Raw genomic sequence first — 20501 nt, forward strand, 5'->3', positions numbered from 1 at the left:
TTGGAAACAAACGAGCCCGCTGTTATACCGCCCGAGCCGCGATGCCTCGAGCAACAAACAAGTGCGCCGAACAATCAAACAACCGTCAACTTTCCGATGCCATTCAATTCCTCCCTCCAGAGCTTCGTGAGATGATTCTCAAGGAGTACATAGCAATGAAAAGGAGGGGAAAAAAGGAAATGGGCTGGGACAAGGTACACGAGAATATTTCAAAACTACCTTTCTGTCAATACAGGCAGCAGATTGTACCGATGGTTATTTGCTTTGAATTTGCGAACTGCCGTTTCGAGGGATGTTGTTTCCCCTGTTACGAAAGTGGAACTCTTCATAAAGCAACTCAAAACCCTCCGATGGAGTTAATACCTCTCATAGAAGCCACCCCCGAGTACAAGAATTTTTTTAAAAGTATGCTCCTGGGATGGTTATGATTGGCACGAGTGGTTCCTTTTTGGTGGGGAGCGTTGGTAAAAAACCTCATCCGCCTCAAGCATAGCAGCAACGACCTCGCGAGTTATATCGCGAGCATCTTTTTGCCACTCAGGCGTGAAATACTCGTGGGCGAGAAACGCGATCAAGTGGAAGCAGACAAGCATGTTTTTATAATAAAACCGTCCGTTTCTAAAAGTCAGTTCGAAGTGGGGGTGTCTGTTATTTTTTTTCACTTCAACTTCAAGAACGCGGTGTAACGCAATCATCTGTTTTTTATAAGACTAAGAGATAGTTTTGTGTTTTTTCGCTCAAAATTTAGTTCAAATTTGTGGTTTAATCCGCAAGTTTTTTTCTATATTCTTCCCGAACCTGGTCCCGAACCTGGTTTCTTATTTTTTCAATATCTGGCTGGATTGGGTTTGTTTGTATTCGCGCGAAGTTCGAGCGTGAAGCCTCTTTAAGTTGGCGATATTTCTGCATTTCACGTGTGATCAGTTGAAACTCCGTGTCAGAAACGCGATTATCATTCAGAGCCTGTGAGACGGCGAGGTTTATCGAGTCATGTTTCCCGATAGCCAGACAATGGATTCTCGAGTGCTTATTAACTTTGTGTTCAAGCTTCTTGTTGACAACGGACAGGCCAGTGGAAACTGCGCCAGATAAAGCGGCTATCCCGGCAACAGGCGGGCCGACAACAATTCCAACACCGGTGAGTGATGTTGCGACAGCCCCAGAAGACAGAGCTGCCGTGTCGGCGCCAAGGCCAACCAGGGAATAGTGAAGCGCTTTCTGGGCTTTTTTATATTTTTTCAACACAAGCCTGTAATGCTCGACCTCAGCAGATATTTCTTTTTCAATTCTACTTATCTCGGTTAGCCGGAAATTCTCGGCATTTGTCGTTTCGGGAAGGCTTGGATAGATTCTTCTTTCATTCTCGGCATGCGGCGCGCTTCGAGGTAACAGATTTGCTGAAGACATTGTGTATATAAAGAAATTTAATTTAACTCTAATTCAAAAATAAGCGGCAAGCCCTTGAAATCAAAGAGTTCGCCATTTTCATCTTTGACGCTAATGGTGATGCTATTTATTAACTCGTCTGTAGAGCAGTCTCGCAAAACCTGTTGCGGAGAACCCTGGTAGCTCACCTTTTCATAAGGCTTCCCTTTCACACCAAATAGGGCTAAGACATCTGACCTTTTGCCATTGAACAAATTCCGTTTCGTGTCGATCAAATCGCAATGAATGAAATATGTCGTTGGAGATCCAAGCCTTTTTACGAATGCAAAGCTATAAGGCAAAAACTTTCGCCCAATACCAAGTATATTGGCTAAATCGCGATCAAATTCAATAGGTTTTGCCCCAGACCCAAAATTTCTAATTACAAGCTGGCCAAGAGGTTGGTTTATTGCTGTTTGCAACTCTTCATATTGATATTTTTCGAACAGATCGCCAATTTCTTTTGCCAATCTTTCTAAACTATAATGCCCAGGCTTTATTTTACCGACTGATACCCCTTTATCTTTGTTTTTATCCCCCAAGGTGGCCGAACCTTCCCTTTTCAAAGTGTCCCAGCTGTTGTACAAACTACAAGATATGAGTTTCATGAAATGTACTTTCGGTATCGGCTCTTCAAAATAGATAGTCCCTCCGTTCTCTTGTGTGACAATAGTGAGAACAACCATTTTATATTTAACAAACAAAATTGTGTTCAAATACAATGCCGAATCGGTGGGACGATATCGATCAAGATCCCGGGTTTGATGATCCCAAGTTTTTGAAAAAAGAAGATGCTGCGAAGAAAAAGGCGTGGACAAACTTTTTAAACCGCTTTCCGAAAGCGGACAAAAGCAGGTTCATTTCACAAGAAATGATCGACGAGAAAAACAACGTAACCGCAGAGGTGTTTTTCAAAGAAAGCGAAGGCTCGCTTCAAAGCGTCTTCGGCTCAGACAGAAAATACTGGAGCGCCGAAATGAAAGAAGCGCTTGGTTTGGGAGACAGCGGGGGTTTTCCTTACCAGCTGTCACCACTTGGTTCAAACGTTTCCCTGCCAATCCCTGCGGTACCTTTCGACGGAAAAGCGCCAAGCTTGAAGAAAATATTAGCGGAGCTCCGGCGGAGCCCCATACCCATATAGGGAAGAAAAGGAAACCCATGAGTTGATTTTCTCATGGTTATCATGGCTAGCGGTATTGCTCGTGGGCGCGTACGCACGACGGCGACGACGGCGACGACGACGACGACGACGACGGAGTCGCGCAAGATGGCGGTCATACTCCAGCTAATAGGTTGACAGAGTCATGCACCCTCGGTTTGTAGCGGGAGAATGCCATTTTTCTTGGCGGGATATTTAAAGAAAAACGATAGCGGAGGTTGGTCTAATGTTTTTAAGACAGGGTTGCACTGAAGCAAAAAACAGAAAGCAAGAATTAACAGGTAAAGAAGTAGCGAAGAAGATCGCGAAAAAGACTGAGCGGGCCAGCGCTGGAGAAGGAGGCGAAACAGTACTGAACAATGCCGTGAATTATAGCTAGTCAAGGGCTAGAGAAAGGAGGTGAAATAATACCGAACAATGCCGTGAACCAAAGCTAACGAGGGCCGTAGAAAGGAGGCGAAAGTACCCGACAAATTGATTCAGAAGACTGCAGAACTCCCCATGGCCAAGTTCAAAATTCGCGCGAACGTGATGCTGTGCAGCCGTGCAAGAAAATTCAAAAGTCACATGATTTGGTCAGGTGATGAACAAGAGAAATCAAACGTACCCGAGTGTTTTAGAGAAATCACAAAACAGTAAACGTAGCGGAAAGAAGGGGTTGATTCGTTGATCTATCGAAAATATAACTTCAGTTCAGTCTTCACAACTTTTGCTGCAAGCTTCTGCCTGGAAGATTTACACTCGCCGAACTGAATTGCCAACTTGCGGTAAGTGACTTTTGTTGTTGCGTTTGCTATGAAAATTAACAAGTTGCCTCGGCGATATAGGCTTAGCTAAGCTTATTTTCAATTGGAATCCATTAAAAGTCTTCCTTATTTGAAGCCATGCTGTAAGTATAGGTAATCATACGGTTTCGAGTTCAATTTGGAATTAATTTGCACGAGTGAGTTTTTCAAAAAGCTGAAATTGCACGAGCCGCTTCGGCGAGTGTAATTTCAGCTTTTTGAAAAACTCACAAGTGCAAATTAACTCCAAATTGAACGAGAAAAACCGTATGATTACTTATTAATACAGTGGAACCTCGATTTAACGAAGTCGCTGGGGACTGGCCAAATTTGTTCGTTAAATCGAGGGTTCGTTATATCGAAAACCTCGATATAACGAATTTGAGGGGAAACGACCAAAATGTTCGTTATATCGAGGTCATAGTTAATAATTGATTTGTAATACAGGTGACTTCTGTCACGCAATTCAATGCAATTTTCGTCCCCCAGAGGTGCCGCGTTGTGAGATGCAATTCATTAAGCATGGTGGCTTTCAGTATCAATTATTTTCACTTTTGAGCAGACGCGTAGCTTTTGTTTACCAAAGAACGACACTTTCAGAGTAGCGATTTAACAATGTTACAACATAGAGGTTATACGGAAAATTGTCTATGCAAACAAGGAAACAGGCTTTGGTGTTGTTATGTTGCACTACCCAACATTTCCGGAATTCAAAGAAGATAGAGCAGAAGTTAATTGATGTCGAAATACTATAGTGCCAATGTCTCTGACATATAATAACCCGTTGACTGAAAGGTTGCTGTCTCTTTACCACAGGGAGTACAAGGATTTGTTGACTGTTGATCTGTTCAGCGTTTATCTTTTGTCGTGTGTTGACACTGTAATTCGTTATATCGAGGTAGATTTTACGTTTGGACTTCCGGATTATGTTCGTTATATCGAAGAATTCGTTATATCGAGGTTCGTTATACCGAGGTTCTATTCCATATATTTTACTGTAACTTTGGCCGGGACCTAGAATTTCGTTCGTTATATCGAAGACTTCGTTAAATAGAGGTTCGTTAAATCGAGGTTCCACTGTAATATAAACATGAAAAAATTCGCGTGGGAGGAAGTGCCGGAAGATCTTTCTTGAAACCATTTTTTCTCATTTGAGAAAACTTTTTTCAAAGTTTCAGCACAAAATTTTCGTCATCATTTTACGTGATATCATTTTCTTAGAAAATTTCCTATTGTCTTTTAGTCAATCATAATCCAGAATTTCGATGTGTAATTTGCACTGGTGTTACACTTTTTGCACTGATTTTTCATGTGTATTATTAGAGATTTTAAGAATAATTTTCAAGTAAAGAATTACATCGGTTTTAGTGTTGAGTATTTTAAATTGTTATGAATTAGGCATTTATTTTTATTTTTATTTTTTATATTTTTTATTTTAGTCGCACGCAATGTTTTATGATTTTACCGAGGTATACCATGTAAATGTAAATAATGCACTGGAATTGGCCAATCAGAGTGTGCATTATATCGGCTTTAAACACAAACCATATATAATAAATGACTTGTATGTAAATGATATTTTTATTACAGAGAACTGGACAGGGCAAGAACTTCTCCTTCTTTTGTGAATTTATATATTAATTCCTCTCAGTGCTGTCAAGATGTCTCGGGAACCTTCATTTCTGATAATCTATTATTTTCCACCATACCTACAGCACAGTAGCTCACCAAATCCTAACTGACAGGCCTTCTGATATTACGCGATGGTGTGATTTCGCACAATCGATCTCAAATCGCATCCGATCGCACAATTCATGAAAAATCGCATAATTCACAAAAGAACGCACAACATTCATAAAATAAAACATAAATCAACAAGTGTCTTACAGTAGGAATTCCTGCATAAATACGCGATTTTTAAGACGATTTACCTTGGAAAAAGCCTAAAAAACCTTTGTCACCTTCGCTTTTGTAAACATTCGAAGCTGCAAGGCGTTATTTTGCATGTCGGGAGCCTGGTACGAGTCTTATTCTTAAAGAGCCGCCTATTGGTGAAACACAAACATGCCCTTTGTTCAGATTAGCCAATCTGAATGGCTGATATATGCACATTTGGACTCGATGGAATTTATACGTTCAATTGGGAATATGGTTTGTTGTTTAGCGGGAAATTATTCAACATTTTTAACCAAATGGCTTGTTTTACTGGCTACATTCATCTGTGTAGACGTTTGCTTGTGGAATGTTTTCGTCACCTTGCAAACTTTAACCAGTGCGATTTTTGAAACGTGTTGAAGAAAGTTTTGTTCGTGACAAAATTTCCCGCAGTCAACTTGTACAGTAGAACCCCGCTAACTGGAGTCGGTTTACTCCAATTTCCCCTGGATTTGACCAAAAAATTTCAGTCGTGACTCGAAAAGTCCCCTTTGATTATCAACTACTCTCTAGAGGGAGAAAGACTGTTTTGTTATGTTCAAGCTAGTTTTGTTATACAGTACATATTATGAGATCAGATGTGAGTTTGACAGACTGGCATATGTTATAAATTAACCTACATGTACTGTGGGGTTTTATATAAGTTTATGATCTGCCTGCTTAATTATGGATAGAATAGTATTATTGTGAAGCAGGATGAAGTGTTTAAAAACTGAAAATTCAATGGTGGTTTTATTGATGATCCTTACAAAATAAATTTTAAAAAGTTGGTTTGTTGTATTCAGAGATATAATACTGTACATAAAAACAAAGCGTAAGAAGCTAATCGTAGCATGCAAGAATATCAATAATTATTGATCATTCATTTGGCATGTTAGTTGTCTCCATTCAACTTTTAACTTGGTGCACTGATAGTGCAGAAGACCTCATTTTTTTATTTATCCCAACTAATGTCGGTTAAGATGCATAATTACTGTTCCTTTGTGTTCAAAGTGTCTTAAGGGCAGCAGTAACAGCGCTACATATAGCGGTGTTATTGAGTATGAACTTTATGGAGGATTTTGCATTTTTATTTTTTATGATTACAGATGACAACAAAATATACATGTGTATACATAACCTGATGTCGGTGTTGGTTACAAACTGTAGTTCATAATAGTCATCCTATTACAGGGGGAAAAGTTCCGAAAGGTTAGAACATTTCTTCCCCCAGCACACCTTCTGTCTATAGGTGCAATAATTGAGAGGTTATATAAATATACGAAGAGTAATGTAAAGTTACTGTATAAACTTAGCATTAAAATCTGACATTTGAACGACTCCTTTGCTAAAATTAGTCACGATTTAATTGTTATCACTCCCTGTGAATTCGTAGAGATTCCAGAGGCAAATTATCACCTAATGTGGAAGTCCTGTCTTCAAGTGAGGGAAAATGACACAAAAGAGTTACAATGAAAGTAAAAAGAATTGTGAATGTTGATATGGTGTACATTATACATCATGTAAAGGTATTTGGTGAGTGCCAAAGGCATAACATTTCATGTATTGCTTTTTCAGGACAAATTATATAACAGTGACGTTTTAAAGGTGTGATCACAAAAATAATGAGTACATTGTCCAGGCATCACCAGTTTAGGGACGGCATATGCAGACAGTAAGAGGAACTGTAAGCACCACATAAGTCAGTTTTATGCTTATGACTTCTTGTTCTTGAATTTTGTGTCATTTCATCACAAGAATAGGTTATGAAAGATGCAATAGTTGTTGGAATATATTTTTGAAGGAAAACTTATAAGTCTGCCTATGCTGGATAACAGCCATGTGTAAACTGAATGTGAAGCAAACACTCTGTTAAAGATGGGGCAACCCTAAAACCCAAAAACTGGAATCCGGAATCTGGAACCAAAAACCGGAATCCAGAAACCGGAAACCGGAATCCGCAAATCAAAGAAAATAAGTTCTTCAAATACGCGAAAATTGTTTTGCTTAGCTTTTCGACTGTAAAAAGTAAGCTGCCAAGTAAAAAGGACCTCAAACTTAACCTTTTTTGGAACAAAAATTCTCCGTCTGTTGAAATCGTGCGACCGTTATTTCTAGTGAGGGCTATGATTATGAGAATCTCAGTAAAGTGCGTCTTAATTTTATTCCAAGCACCTCGAGAGCGTCTAAAATAAGCTCGCTGGTAATTGCCATTTTGTTTAATAAGTGATCTTCAATTTACCAGAAGTATAAATTTATCCTTTTATATGTCTAGTAGATACTGAACAAGATAGAAAATGTCATAGAGAACAGGATATCTGTCAGTGGCAGCCCCCTGTACATTGATGGTCACGCCCCCCACTTTCAAAGTCCAAAGGCTAACCCGTATGGTCTAAATATGAAATTTGATTTTTCCAATAGATACGAGACCAATTCCAGATTAACACAATTTCCACACTGATACTGTGACAAATCAGCATTTCATATTCTTGGCGGCCATCATATTAAAACAATTTGTAGAAATGTTGCACACTTACTTCCGTCTGCTTTTCACTTGCTAACAGATCAGACCACATGTTGTTAAAAGATGCTAAAAGACTGCCAGAAACTCACTGCAATAGCCTATAATAGCTTGTTGTTAATGTGCTGCTCACCAGTCTTCTCAGAGCAATTTGATCTAGACAAGAACCGGGCTCTCACCAGGGCCAGCTTGAACAAAAGATTGGTAACTTAGCCTATGAGCAGGCTCTCGTGTTTGGGCTGGGGGCGTGAGTGGCAAAGCCACATGAAGGCTCTTGGTGACATGCCAATGCAGAAAAACACTAGACACCTATTTAGCCTGCTCAGACACTAGAGACAGATACTAGAGCCTGCTCGCAGGCTATGAGTAACTCTATCCACCCAAAACATTAGTAACCCTGACTGGATAGTGATGTACCCAATGGATAGCTTTATGCAGCTTTTGAACAACCGGGCCAGATATATAGCTAAGGGTTTGTTCAGAACTAGTCAATAATTTTTTAGCAATTACAGTCTGTGGCTGAAGTAAAGCCAAGAAAATAAATAACAAAATAATTTTTGCTCATATTTATTTATTAGACATTGCTGAAGTGAATTATTTCTATCATCATTCATAAAATCTGGATTCCAGATTCTGGTTTTCGGTTCCGGATTCCAGATTCTGGATTCCGGATTTCGTTTTCCAAATTCAGTGTTTTAGGGTTGCCCCAGATGATGTATGTGCATATGTTAATCTTGAATAATCTGAAATTTCAGAGAGTTTAAAAATATCATATCATATCTGTGATGGTTCTGAGGTGGAGGGCTGTTACATGTACATGTAAATGTCTCATGCACCCTTTTTCACTTGTTATGATTCAGGTGCAAATAGTTTCTGTATCTGTTGATGTGCAACAACCTACACCAATATTTCAACCTAATAATGTACAGTGTATATAAATTAACCAAATTATGCTGTTTTTAGTTGACCAGTGCTACTACATAGTAATGTGATGTTGAAGTGCACAAATTTACAAACATACCCAGTGTCAACTTGTCAAATATATGAACTGGCCAGACAGTGCAGATTACAAAATTCTCTGAAAGGTAAGATGTTTTTTAAACATTATTTTGTAATTAATGATTTCTCAAACATTGTTTTCTTCAAGAAAAGATTCATACCCCACATGGGGGTTTTTCTCTATTAGAGCTCTTGATTCCTGATACTTTAATTTGGAATTTCTAAAGACTGGCCATGAGTGGGTGTCGGGTGTGAATATCTTCTGGAACTGCACATTCATTCATTGAGTAAGCAAGAACATCAGTATTTATCCTGACAAACTCTGATTTTCTTCTGGAAGCTCAACTCATATACAGTTGTACAGTTATATGTACAACCAAACAGCCTGGATGACCCTGTGATTGGGACTGTGCACATTGTTGTAACTTGCAATGTTCCAGTTTCTTGTTTGAAGCAAATTGCATTTGCTCTTGAAAGCAAGTCGCAAAGTTCATAACAGTTATGTAAGTTTGCTTTGTATCTCAGGGCAGAGCCTGCCACTGTGAAAGTTGGAGTACCAACCCCTAGCATTTGATTCACCACTAACACTCAGTAAACAACTAACAATGAAGTACACTGTATATCAAAGAAAGGAATTACATGCCTGTTCCTGTCAGTCAATATATGAACAGTTTACAGATGGGCAGCCTGTATTAAAACATGAAAGATTTTCAAAGCAACCATGGCCTGGTGCAATATTTCTGAGGAACTATAAATTTAAGGTCCTTATGATTGCTCATAGACATTGATTTTTATTGTAAACAATATCTTACTGAGTGTATTTTTCTTGTGTACTAATTGTTGTAGAACACAGAGATCACTGTTATGACAGATATATTAATTTGTGAAAAGTTCTATAAACAAAGGAATCTGGGAACATATTAATTTATCATGGATGCAGCTTCTGAGAGGTCCCCAATATTAATGGAACATACACTGTTCATGCATGTAAAAGAGTTCAGTTATTCATTACTTATGATTGTAATGCTTTGTTTGGTTTCTCTGTAATTACAGACAACTTCATGGGATTATCAATTCTGCACCAAGTTCATTGAATAAACTGACTTGGAGGTTCAGTTCTGCAACCCATCCTGTTTGTAGTAATATCATAGCTGCAACATTGTGACAGATAAATGCATTACATTATTAAGAAACACATATTAACTAATTATTTTTAAGTGCCTGTTAAATTATGGTTTATTTAAATAATTGGCTTTTTGGCCTTAAAATGATATTTATTGAGCTTTTAAATCAATTTTGTGGTAATCTGCATTGGACATGGCATAAATTGATATTTTGCTAACACGAAATGGAGAACTGGGTCTTAAGCAAAGTTGCAGGATTAGCATTTTTGTAGAAAGAAAGGGTTGAGAAATTTGTGACATTCTACAGACAGCCTTGCCATTCGCAATGTCCGATAAAGTTAATTTGTTCCATTCTTTTGTAGAAATAGTGTTCTCTAATTTATAAATTATTTCAATCTGTTGTTTAAATGATTGCCTTGTAACCCTATGTCTGGCTTTGGTGCATGTAGGATATTGATGTATTTTTTATCCATTTTGCTGTAAATTATCTTAAGTGATGTGTCAATCAAAACATATCTTGGATATGCTGGGCTCTTCTGACAAATGTACTTATGCCTGATAACCTTGGAGTGCATTTGGTTGTGTAGTGCAGACAAAATACATGTACATAATATAACTTCCTCTTAGCTTACTGATAATTCTTGGTATAATTTAATCATAGCAAAATTAATTAATGGAACCCAATAACAGCTCTTGCAGTCCACAATGCCAGTCGAGAAAAAGAACAAATCACATTGAAATTGAATAATAAAATTATTATTAGAAGCCTATGCAAGTATTCATGATCAGCCAAAAAAAATATTGTAATTACCATTCATGCGAGGGTGATTTTGCTTATTGCAAACCCTTCCAGCAGGAGGAGACTCCATACAATAGTGAAGATGGCTAAATGTATCTTTGGGGACAAGTTAGAAAACAAAACTTTCCAACTTTTAACATATGTATACTGTTTTGGTATTTTTGTGAGATTACATTTGTTAGAGATTCAGGGACTGAGTATATTGTAACCACTGCATTTCAATCAGTCCCCACAACAAAAAAATGTGTAAACTTCTTTTGTGTGGGAGTCCCCATGTTAACTAATGAAGAATATAATGATTAACAACAATGCCTTGTCTTTCTGAATAAGGTAGGAAAGAACAAGAAATGCCACCAAAAAGCACAGAAGACAGTTCTGTTATGTGATCAAGATTTTTGGTGGCTTCCCAGAAATCCTTGAAATCATGGCTCTATATTTCATAATCACACCATCTTACACCTCGATCTGCTGATGTAATACTAGTTCCGGCTGAAACTATTAAATCATTCGCAATTTACCTCATACATGTTGGATTATTTTCATTAGTAACAACATTCCGAAAAATAACTGAGGAGCTCCGCTTTTAGGCTGGCCTAAATCTATATATTCAACGACGCAATCCAAATCTACGTCACGCCTGACCAATATTTCACGACAAAATTCCGAGAAATATTCCAAAAAACCAAACTCAGGCACACTTCTGGAACCGAATCAAAACACTGGTTAGGAGGGCCTGACATGAAATGTTGGCCGCAACAGCTCAACTTCGCGGTTTTCTGCGCGACACAGGGGTGCGGAGTTTCTCGCGAAATCTTTGACAGCGGGATGAATCTCCCCCCGCAGATAAGAGCTTTTTATATCTTCCACGTGTATTTCACGGTCAGGCGCATTTTGTACCAGCTAGGAGGAATTCAGAGCATAAGCGCTTTGCCCGAAGAGCCGACTTTCAACCAAATGAATAATCATCATGACGTTGCTTCGTACAAAAGGATATGCGGCGAGTTCGGCATAGACCTCTCAAGCGACTTTAGGTTTACTTCGGGTGCAAATAGTGGTTTGGGGGTGTTGTATGTTAAGCCTTTGGGGGAATCGCCAACAAAAACAGATTATAAGTATCCTGGGTGGAACAAGTTTAGCGACGATGGTGGAAAACTGATTAAGGGGAACCTTATTGAGTTTATACAGCCTGATCTTTTTGGAGATCGGCAGTTCGACTGGTTTGCACCCAACACCGCGAATGGCTTGACCCAGGCAGGCCTGGCAAGAATCAACCAGTCAATTGAGGCTTTCGTTTACTGCGTTCTGGGTGCACAAGACAACGTCCGCAGCAGCATTCTCGGTTCTGGTGGCAGGGCGAAAGAAGCCCAAAGCGAGTTCCCGGTGCTGATAGAAGACGCGATCAGACAGCCCGACTTGGCCGCGAGCGTGCAAAGGTACCAGCTCGCGGTGGATCAAGCGAAGGTCAGGCTCAATCTCGCTGTAGCCCCCATGGCCTGGCTCATGGCCGCGCAAATGATAATCAACACCGCAAGCACGATAGGTTACAACAACAAGCTGAAACAGGCGGTCTCTGGGATGAAACTGGGAGTGAACAACGAGGTAAACCCGGACACAAAAAAAGCTGCGCTCAAACTAATGGCAGGCGGCCCGTCAAAAATTAACCCCCCCAACAGCCATCCTTCCAACCCGATACACAAAGCCGCAACAGCCGAATCGAAAGAACCAGCTTCAACCGAAACTAAGCAAGCACAGCCAACGGCTCAAAAAATAGAGCCCAAGGCTCCGGATAAAACATCGCAACACCAAATAAACAAAACAGCGGTAATTGTAGGTGTAGTTGGATTATCGGCTTTGCTGTTCATGGCTTGGCGGTAAGTTAACGCTGCTTCTTAAAATATTTTTCGAACAAAAAGGCCACCGCGGCAAGAATAAGCAGCCAGGTATGCTCGGCCAGAAATCCGACGACTTGACCGGCGGCTTTGAAAAGAAAGCTCACAATCGAGCCAATCAGCCCGGGCAGCAGAGAACCAAGTTTCGCGGCAATATCTTTGAGGCCATTTCCCAAAGCTTTGCCGGTGGCTTTCAAACCTCTGGTGATGGCCCCGATGACAGCTCCGATTCTGGTCCCGGCGGCGATAAGAATAGCGGTCAAGGTCACGCCATATTTTTTGAAGATCTCTTTGACCCTTTCCAAGAGAGGCCGCCCCCTTTCCCTTTCCGCAATCTGAGTTTGCAAACGCGCGATCTCCTCGTTTCTTTCTGCCACTCTGCCTTCTGCAGCTTCTTTTTCGGAGGGCGAGGCGTTCTCATCTTGGATGATTGCCTGATCTTCCTTGTTTTGGTGCTGCAGCTCGCTTTCCTGCTCTTTCAGGTCGTCCAGCGGTTTTGTTTGGTTTAGCCTTTTTTCCATGGCGTTTGTTTCGCTTTCTTTTGCTGCGAGGTTGGCCCTTAATCTGTCAACCTTGGCTTGTTCCTTTTCTCTGTTTTTTGCTTGTTTTGTAAGCGAATCCAATTCTTTTTTCTTGTTTTCAAGATCGGTTTGATAGTTCTTTTTCAGTTGTTTCAGCCTTCTAAGCTCTTCTTCACTTTCAAGATTCGAACCTTGTTCATCCTGAATGGCCTCAATCTGAGCATCCTTTTACTCGATTTTACGTCTCAGAACTTCCACTTCTTTCTTTTCTTCTTCTCTTTGCGAAGAGAGTGTTTCCGCCTGTTGTAGTTGGTTTTCAGCTTCTATCAGTCTTTGGCGTTGTTCTCTGAGGGTGTCGCGGTCTTCAGCTATGATATCTGCAGCGCTTGGCCCAAGTTCATCTTTAAATGAGTCTAAAAATTTTTTCGTGAAGCCTGTCCAGTCATCTTTCATAATCTTGTACTCACCGCCTTTCTTACCTATTGCAACAATTTTACCCTTGTTTTTTCCGGTGGTGCCTTTCATAACTGCAAATTTTTCAGAGGAAAATTTGGGGAATACTGCTTTTAACCGGTCTAAAACACTTTTCCGTTCCGAATCTGGTTCAAACAAAGGGATATCTTCTCCAAAAAATGATGTCTCGGCATAAGAAGTGTCAGGCAGGCCGGACTGCTCGTGATGTATAGTACGCATTTCCGTTTGTTCACCCACGTTTTCTACCCCCAGGCCCTTTACAATGACCTCGTATTCGAAATAACCCTTGCAGAAGCTGAACATGTGGTCAATGGCTCAGATACAACCCAGCTGAAATACAAGCTGACCAAAATCCAGCTCGAGTACGAAATGATCCGCAGCAAGACTCTGGCAGACGAGGCGTACAGCGTTTACTCCAGCGGAAAAGAGTTCGCCTATGACCACGTGATGCGTTCCCAAGTGGTGATCTTCAAAAAAGACACCGACACGAGGAAGAACATCAAAGTCGACGCCCAAAAGAGGTCACTAAAAGCCATCCTGCTACTGTTCATAGAGCCGTATGCTGATGGCGCCAGAGATTCAGAAAAATACGTCTTCCCGGATCTGACGAAAGTCAACGTCACGATCAACGCCTCGCCCAACATGATTTACAACAGCGGCGTCGAAGGAAAGGACATGTGGGAAGAGGCCCAACGCTTCTTTTGAAGGAAAAAAATAAAACCGAGCACATGAATGCGACAAAGTTTTACACCGGAGATAATTTCGGGCTTCTGATTGATATGCGCTCAATGGCGGACCAAGAAATGCACGGAAGTGGCAAGCGCCTTGTGAACAGTACAGACGGTGTCCAGCTGGAAATCGAGAGGAAAGCTGAAGGCTCAGGCAACGTGAACTGCCACGTATTCGTCATCGCCGACTCCCAGTTCAACATTATGGACAGACAGCTAGAATCTGTACAAAATTGAATATGAACATGGACCCAAACAAGATACCCTTCAACGCTCTCATCGTGGGGCCGACTAATTCTGGCAAATCGAGGTCCGTGGTGGACCAGATCTACCGCCCTTTCCGCTTCAAGTTCGACTACATCGTGCTCATCTGCCCGACGTTCACGCACAACAAGACCTACCACCGGCTTGGCGAAAACGATCCAAGAATGGATGTGATAGTCTGCGATCAGCACGACGTTGAAAAGTGGTTGAAGCTCGTGAGATGGCTTTTCGAGGGCACCAACACGCTCATAATACTCGACGACTGCGCGGCCTCCAAAGATGTGAAAGGGCGTACAGGCGAGCTGGTGAGTCTCGCCTTTTCTGCCCGACATATGGGCCTCAGCGTTTGGGCGCTGACCCAGAAGATGACCGGCATAACAGCTTTCTTCCGGGAGAACGTGGCGACGATCGTCCTCTTTTACACCCCCTCAGCCAGGACAACGAAAGCCATCTTCGATGATTACGCCGGCGAACTCTCCCTGGATGAGTACAAAGATCTGGTTTCAAAGTTGAAAGAGCGAAAGTTCTCTTATCTTGTTTTCTCGCTTCGCCACCCGTACGGGGTAAAGTTGTTTTGAATAAAAAAATTTGAAAGCTGTATATAGCCTTGCACAATGGCTGGAGAAGAGGTCGCATTAGCAGAAGTTATGCATTAGCAGGTGGCCTAGTTCCAACCGCCCCCGGACCTGACATTCCCGCTCTTCGTAAGCAGCTGGCCGTGCTGGTGTCCACAGGCAAAGCCAAAGAGGCCATCGGAGTGCAGTTAACCCACGAGCAGGTGAAGCGCCCGAGCGACAAAGAGGTCGAGAAATTCACCAAACGCTACGAGACGTGCGTGGGCTCGAATACAACAGAAAGTTTGATCGACAGCTTAATTTTTCTTGTAAGCAAAACGGTCGGAATGGCAGTTAACATCAAAGACATCGACGCTTACCAAAAAGAACTCAGAAATGACTACATCTTGAACAAAGAGCTCTCCAATCTGGCCGGCAACCTCGCTTTGAAGTGCGGCCGGTTTCTTGCTGCGGCCAACGCGGTGTTCATCGCCACGAAACATATTGATTTTAGTCCACAGTTGCCGGAGCAGAGCCACCCTTCTCGTGATGAACACGGCTATCCGCTTGAGGGTGTTGATGAAGCACCCGGTTCAGCAACTGCAGAATAATCGGTCAGCACTCATCAACAACTGCTGAGGGAGGGCTGACAAAAAAAATGCAATTAATTGAACTTTTTTCATCTGCTTAGAATACAGTTTGCTTCAGAATGTCAACCGAACAAGCCGAGAGCGCACCTGCCGTCACGGCGCAGGGCGAGACCCAGGCAGCCCCTGCCGCCGATATCACACAGCAAGCGACAACTACGCCTGCAAAAACGACAACGCAGCGCGTAAAAAACCCGAAGCGTGTGGCCGCAGGAAAAATGGTTGCCGAAAGAACGCGGCTGGCCCGAGAGCAACAGAAGAAAGCGGCCGAGGCTTATCACGCGGAAAATAAAGCGAAAGCCGCCCCAGAGCCCCATGAGCCAGCCCCGACTACAGAAGGCGAAAGCCCAAAGAGCAGCGGAGAAAAAAATAGCGGCTTCAGCACCACCCAATGGATTGCTGTTGGCAGCATAGTCGTTTCACTGGTCGGGATTTATTACAAACGTGAAGAGTTCAAGGCTATGGCCAAGACCGCGGTCGGAAAAAAAACGCCTGAGCCCGCACCTGAGCCCGCGCGTGTTGATACAGAACCTGCTCGCGCGACACAGCCAAAAGGATTTTAAAAAATTATTTAAACTTTTGAGTGTAATGTATATCACGATGCCAGGACTTAACGTTGAACATAAGATTATCACTTTCGCCACCACTTTTGGTGTCACGTACGTGTTGCTCGACTTAAACAGAAAGGTTCTTCGCGCAACATTCAAATTTTTGAATGCAGCTTTTGACAATAAGGACGGAGAAGAAATAAGACAAAGAAAAATAGAAAAAGAAGTAAGAAGAAGAATAGGAGAAATACTGAGAAGAAGAGAAGAAGCAGCAAAAGAAGAAGAAGAAGAAGAAGAAGAGTAAGCGGAAAAAAAGGCAGATTAATTTGTTTTAAACTTTTGTTATTTACTTATATCAAACGCACCATGTCCGACAACAAGCTTGTCAAGACCGTCATTGACGCCGCAACTCTCACGGGATTAGCCGCGGGTATCGGCTGGGCCGCAAAAAAGGTTGTGAAAGAGAATTTCACTTCTGATCCCAGCAGCAGCCCGATGAATTACGTGAAGTTCACAGCCGTCATGGCGGACAGCATTGCGCTCAAAAAGTACCTCGAGGACCAAAAAACCATTCCCACCAGCGTCTGAAATTAATGATTCGAAAAAAAGACTCTGCAATATAGCACCATGGCGAGCACCGCGATTATGGTTGGTGGGGCTGTGTTGAACGCCACGGCTTTTATCGGTGGCAATTATCTGGCGAGGGCGCTTGGTGGGGGCGACAAAGCTGCGCTTGAAGAAAAAAAGCGCAACGACAAAGCTCTCGAAGATTATCAAGCGGCTTACGCCAAATACACGCGAGACCGAACACAACTTCTCGACTGGATTGCGACCAACGCGCAAGCAAAGGAGCAGGCCAAGCAGAACTTCACCAACACCGACTATGCCTTCAAACTCTACAACCAGGCGCATCCTGACGAACGAATGATACACCCCAAGGAGCCCAAGTTCTCAGATTTCTATCAGCCAAGCGAGCAGCAGAAAAAGGGTGAACTCATGTTCGTGGGCGCCGGGGCGCTCGCTCTGGGCTACGCAGCCTTCCGGTTCCTTTAAACTTTTTTACGCCTTACTTATATGGACGCCAAACTCGCAAAGATATACTACGGCCCCGGGGGCTATTGGAAAGATATTGCCGCGATAAAAAAACTAGCCGAAGCCGCCAAGGTACCTGAATAAACCGCAAAAAAGTGGCTGATCAGGCAAGCGCTCTGGCAGATATTCCTCCCCGTGCCGAAGCGAATTCCTCGGCCGAAATTCGACGTTCCCACACCCAACAAGGTCCACCAGGCGGACCTTCTTTTTCTGCCGCACGACAAACTTCCCCGTGGGCGCAAAGTTTTCAAATACGCGCTGACCGTCGTCGACGTGGCCAGCCGCTACAAAGAGGCCGAACCCCTGACTTCGAAAAATTCTGATGAGGTCGCCCAGGCTTTTCAGAAGATTTACAAGCGCGGGTCTCTGAAATGGCCTCAAATGCTGCAGGCTGACCCCGGGCGCGAATTCATGGGCGCTGTCACAAAAGAAATGGAAAAGCACAAAACATTCATCCGGCGCGGGCGCGTTGACATTCACCGCGACCAGGCCATTGTCGAACGTTTCAACCGCACCCTGGCTGAGCGCTTGTTCGGGCACCAGTACGCCGTGGAAATGCGACTCCCTGAGGGCCAGCGGTCCACTGCCTGGGTGAAAAGACTTCCAGAAGTTGTTTCGGCTTTGAACAACGAGGTCACAAGCCTTATCGGCAAGAAACCCGCCGTTGCCATCAAAGAAAAATCTGTTTATGCAAGGCCGTCGACACCTTACTCGAGGCCTGTTGGAAAAAGCGAAAAAATGCTCCCCTCTCTTGTCCAAGTTCGTTATCTCTACCAGTGCGGCGAGCTTGAAGGGGGCGTGAAAAGGGCCACAGACCCAATCTGGTCTTTGAAAGTTTACAGCTTTGAAAGATCTTTCACAAAACCGGATCAGCCCGTTCTCTACTATCTGCGCGACGGTCCCAAGCGCGGCTTCGTGCGTGAAGAGCTACTCGTTGTTCCTCCAAACACTGCTCTTCCTCCGGCTGACGTGAACTAAATGTGAAATTCGATCGGTTCGGTGTGTATCCCGTCGGGCAGCACCCACCGCTTGTCGTAATAAGCGCTCAGCCCCAGCTTCTGCTGCTCGTAATTGACCATTTGCCCGTCCCGCATCCTGAAACCTCTGTTGGTTGCCATATCTTTGCTGCCTTCCAGCGCCTCCTTAAAACGCTGCCACGTTATCTCGTTCTGCTTCTTCGACATCCCCTTCGTGCTAAACTTCTTTTTTTCGCTCTCTCCTTCGTCGGCGTAATAGCTCTTCGAGCAGAGCGCGATCATCCGGCTGCCCTCGAACTCAAGTTTGAAGAGGCCTGGGGTCCGGCCGCTCCACTTGTCCCAAGCCAGCCACTGATTTTTTTCCGCCTCGAATTCTTGCTTCAGCTCTGGCCGGACAATGTCTTCGAGCCGCTCGCCGGAGATTGCAATGTAGTTGCTGTCCGTGTCCATCTGGATCAGCTCAAAATCTCTTCTGTCGACATACTTTTCGAGAAAGTCGTAGTAGAATTCCAACATCCGCAGCTTCGCCAGCTGGTAGACAGCGATTCCGATCTGGAAAGGCCGTCTGATTGTAATCCTAGGCTTGCGGCTTTCCAGCTCGTAGGCCTCCCCGATCTCGTCGAGGTCTTCGAAATACGCGCTCCGCAGCACTCTGTCGATAACCTTCTCGTCTTTCGTGTATATCACGTTCGTTTGCCGCTCCAGCGCTTCGATCAGTTTCCCGTAAGCGCTGTTTCCGAGCAGTTTGAACACTTCAGCGAGCAGCGCCTTGCTTTTGTCCGCGTCTCCTGTCCGGCGCGCCTCCGTCACCTGCTCCACGAACCAGGGAAAGATCTTGGCCGGTTTGTAGTCGATTGTTCTGTTAACCCTCGTGATTACCGCACCGTGGTTCACGTACCACAACAGCAGAGGGGCGTACACCAACATCCGTTCTGCAGACAGCGCTCCCACAAGTTTTTTTCGGTCTCCGCGGTTTCTGCCCGTTCTTGCCAAGTAATCGGCCATATGTTTCGGCACAGCTTCGGCAGGCACCTTTTTGTTGTAAAAGAAAGGACACATCTCCTCAAACTTTAGCCGCAAGCGCTCTGGAATCTCGATGTCGACTTCGGCAAATCCGAACCAATTCCCTTCTCTGACCCTGTGCGTTAGTACAGGAGCCGCCTCCGCTTGGAACTCGTCGTCGTAGTGCACGACTCTCCCCTTCCCGCAAGGCATTTCTCTGAGCATGGTCGAAAGATAGAGAGCATTGGCGTCATAACCGACGATTTTTTTGCAAAGCCGCGGTTCTGATATTCGATGAGACCTCATCCTCGTAACACCAGCTTCGTGGTACCTTGCGAAAACTAGGCTCGGGCCCCCAACAACAGCTTCTTTCAGCATCTCATACTCTTCTTTGCCCGGGCTGTAAAGATCTGCGCCCCGCTCAACCGCTCCCCGGAGCAAGTAGTGCAAACTCACGCCTGGGATGCTCACAGCGTCTTTCAAAATGTCGATTCCCTTTTCGGTGTAAAAGCTTCTCATCTTTTTCAGAGCCTCAAGGCCGGGCGCCACATCGAGATTGTTGTAGTAACGCAGCCAGTCTGCGAAGGTGCGCATGCCCTTTTCTTTGAACACTCGCTGGCATCCCTCCTGTTCAGCCCGCGTGAAAACGTATTCGCCCTTTAGCTTCGCATACCAGTCCTCGTACTTTGGGAGCCCGGGGTAATCAAGCTTTTCGGGGGTGTCAAACCATTCGTGGGGGAACCATGATTTCACTGCCTTGCAACCTAGGCTTTCACCCATTTGCCGTAGCTCGTCCCCGGGCCAAGGTAGTTGATGATATCGAGGAAACGGGCCCCCCAAGTGAGCAAGAACATGGTTTTGTTCCCCTTTTTCGCCAGTCTGACCTTTTTTGATATTTCAGCAAGAGTGCTGGCGAAGTGGTTTTTGATCAGATTCAGGTCATAGCTGCCTGAGTTGAACCCGACGACAGGGACCTGGTTGCACCATTCATTGATTTTTTGCTGCTGGTCTTTTGGCAACAGGTGCATGTCTTCTGGCACAAACTCCGTTTGCACCTGGTCCTGGATGTTTTTCTCGCG

At 43.6% G+C, this 20501-nt stretch overlaps 2 protein-coding genes, 1 long non-coding RNA gene and 1 pseudogene across 4 annotated transcripts; 3 read left to right on the forward strand and 1 right to left on the reverse strand.

The window, feature by feature from the left end:
- Positions 1–1789: 1789 nt before the first annotated feature.
- LOC149103926 (uncharacterized) lies at positions 1790–12601 on the forward strand. Its single transcript, XM_089272462.1, has 2 exons — positions 1790–2532; positions 11338–12601. The coding sequence occupies exons 1-2, from the start codon at positions 2147–2149 to the stop codon at positions 12599–12601; spliced, it is 1650 nt and encodes a 549-aa protein (XP_089128588.1). The 5' UTR covers positions 1790–2146.
- LOC149103927 (uncharacterized) lies at positions 6484–9434 on the forward strand. 2 transcript variants are annotated; one of them, XR_016201739.1, is made up of 3 exons: positions 6484–6970; positions 8768–8889; positions 9329–9434. It is a non-coding gene; the product is annotated as an uncharacterized LOC149103927 (long non-coding RNA). The 2 variants fall into 2 exon arrangements; XR_016201738.1 differs by lacking the exon at positions 6484–6970 and having other exon boundaries at positions 8202–8889.
- A 1-nt stretch (position 12602) lies between the features above and the next one.
- Positions 12603–13913, reverse strand: LOC149103928 (uncharacterized; annotated as a pseudogene).
- A 1950-nt stretch (positions 13914–15863) lies between these two features.
- On the forward strand, positions 15864–16599 carry LOC149103929 (uncharacterized). The gene has a single exon (XM_089272459.1). It carries the CDS (start codon positions 15866–15868, stop codon positions 16364–16366), a length of 501 nt encoding a protein of 166 aa, XP_089128585.1. The 5' UTR covers positions 15864–15865; the 3' UTR covers positions 16367–16599.
- Positions 16600–20501: the final 3902 nt, after the last annotated feature.

The sequence above is a fragment of the Orbicella faveolata genome, unplaced genomic scaffold (genome assembly GCF_042242905.1).
Source record: "Orbicella faveolata isolate gen_17 unplaced genomic scaffold, um_ofav_v1 contig_35, whole genome shotgun sequence".
Classification (NCBI taxonomy): domain Eukaryota; kingdom Metazoa; phylum Cnidaria; class Anthozoa; order Scleractinia; family Merulinidae; genus Orbicella; species Orbicella faveolata.

Excerpts from the sequence above, each read along its gene's own strand:
- LOC149103926 (XM_089272462.1), top strand. The coding sequence starts at position 2,147 with ATGCCGAATCGGTGGGACGATATCGATCAAGATCCCGGGTTTGATGAT. Across the intron at positions 2,533-11,337 it reads CCAAGCTTGAAGAAAATATT|CGACGCAATCCAAATCTACG; the intron begins AGCGGAGCTCCG and ends CTATATATTCAA.
- LOC149103929 (XM_089272459.1), top strand. The coding sequence starts at position 15,866 with ATGTCAACCGAACAAGCCGAGAGCGCACCTGCCGTCACGGCGCAGGGC.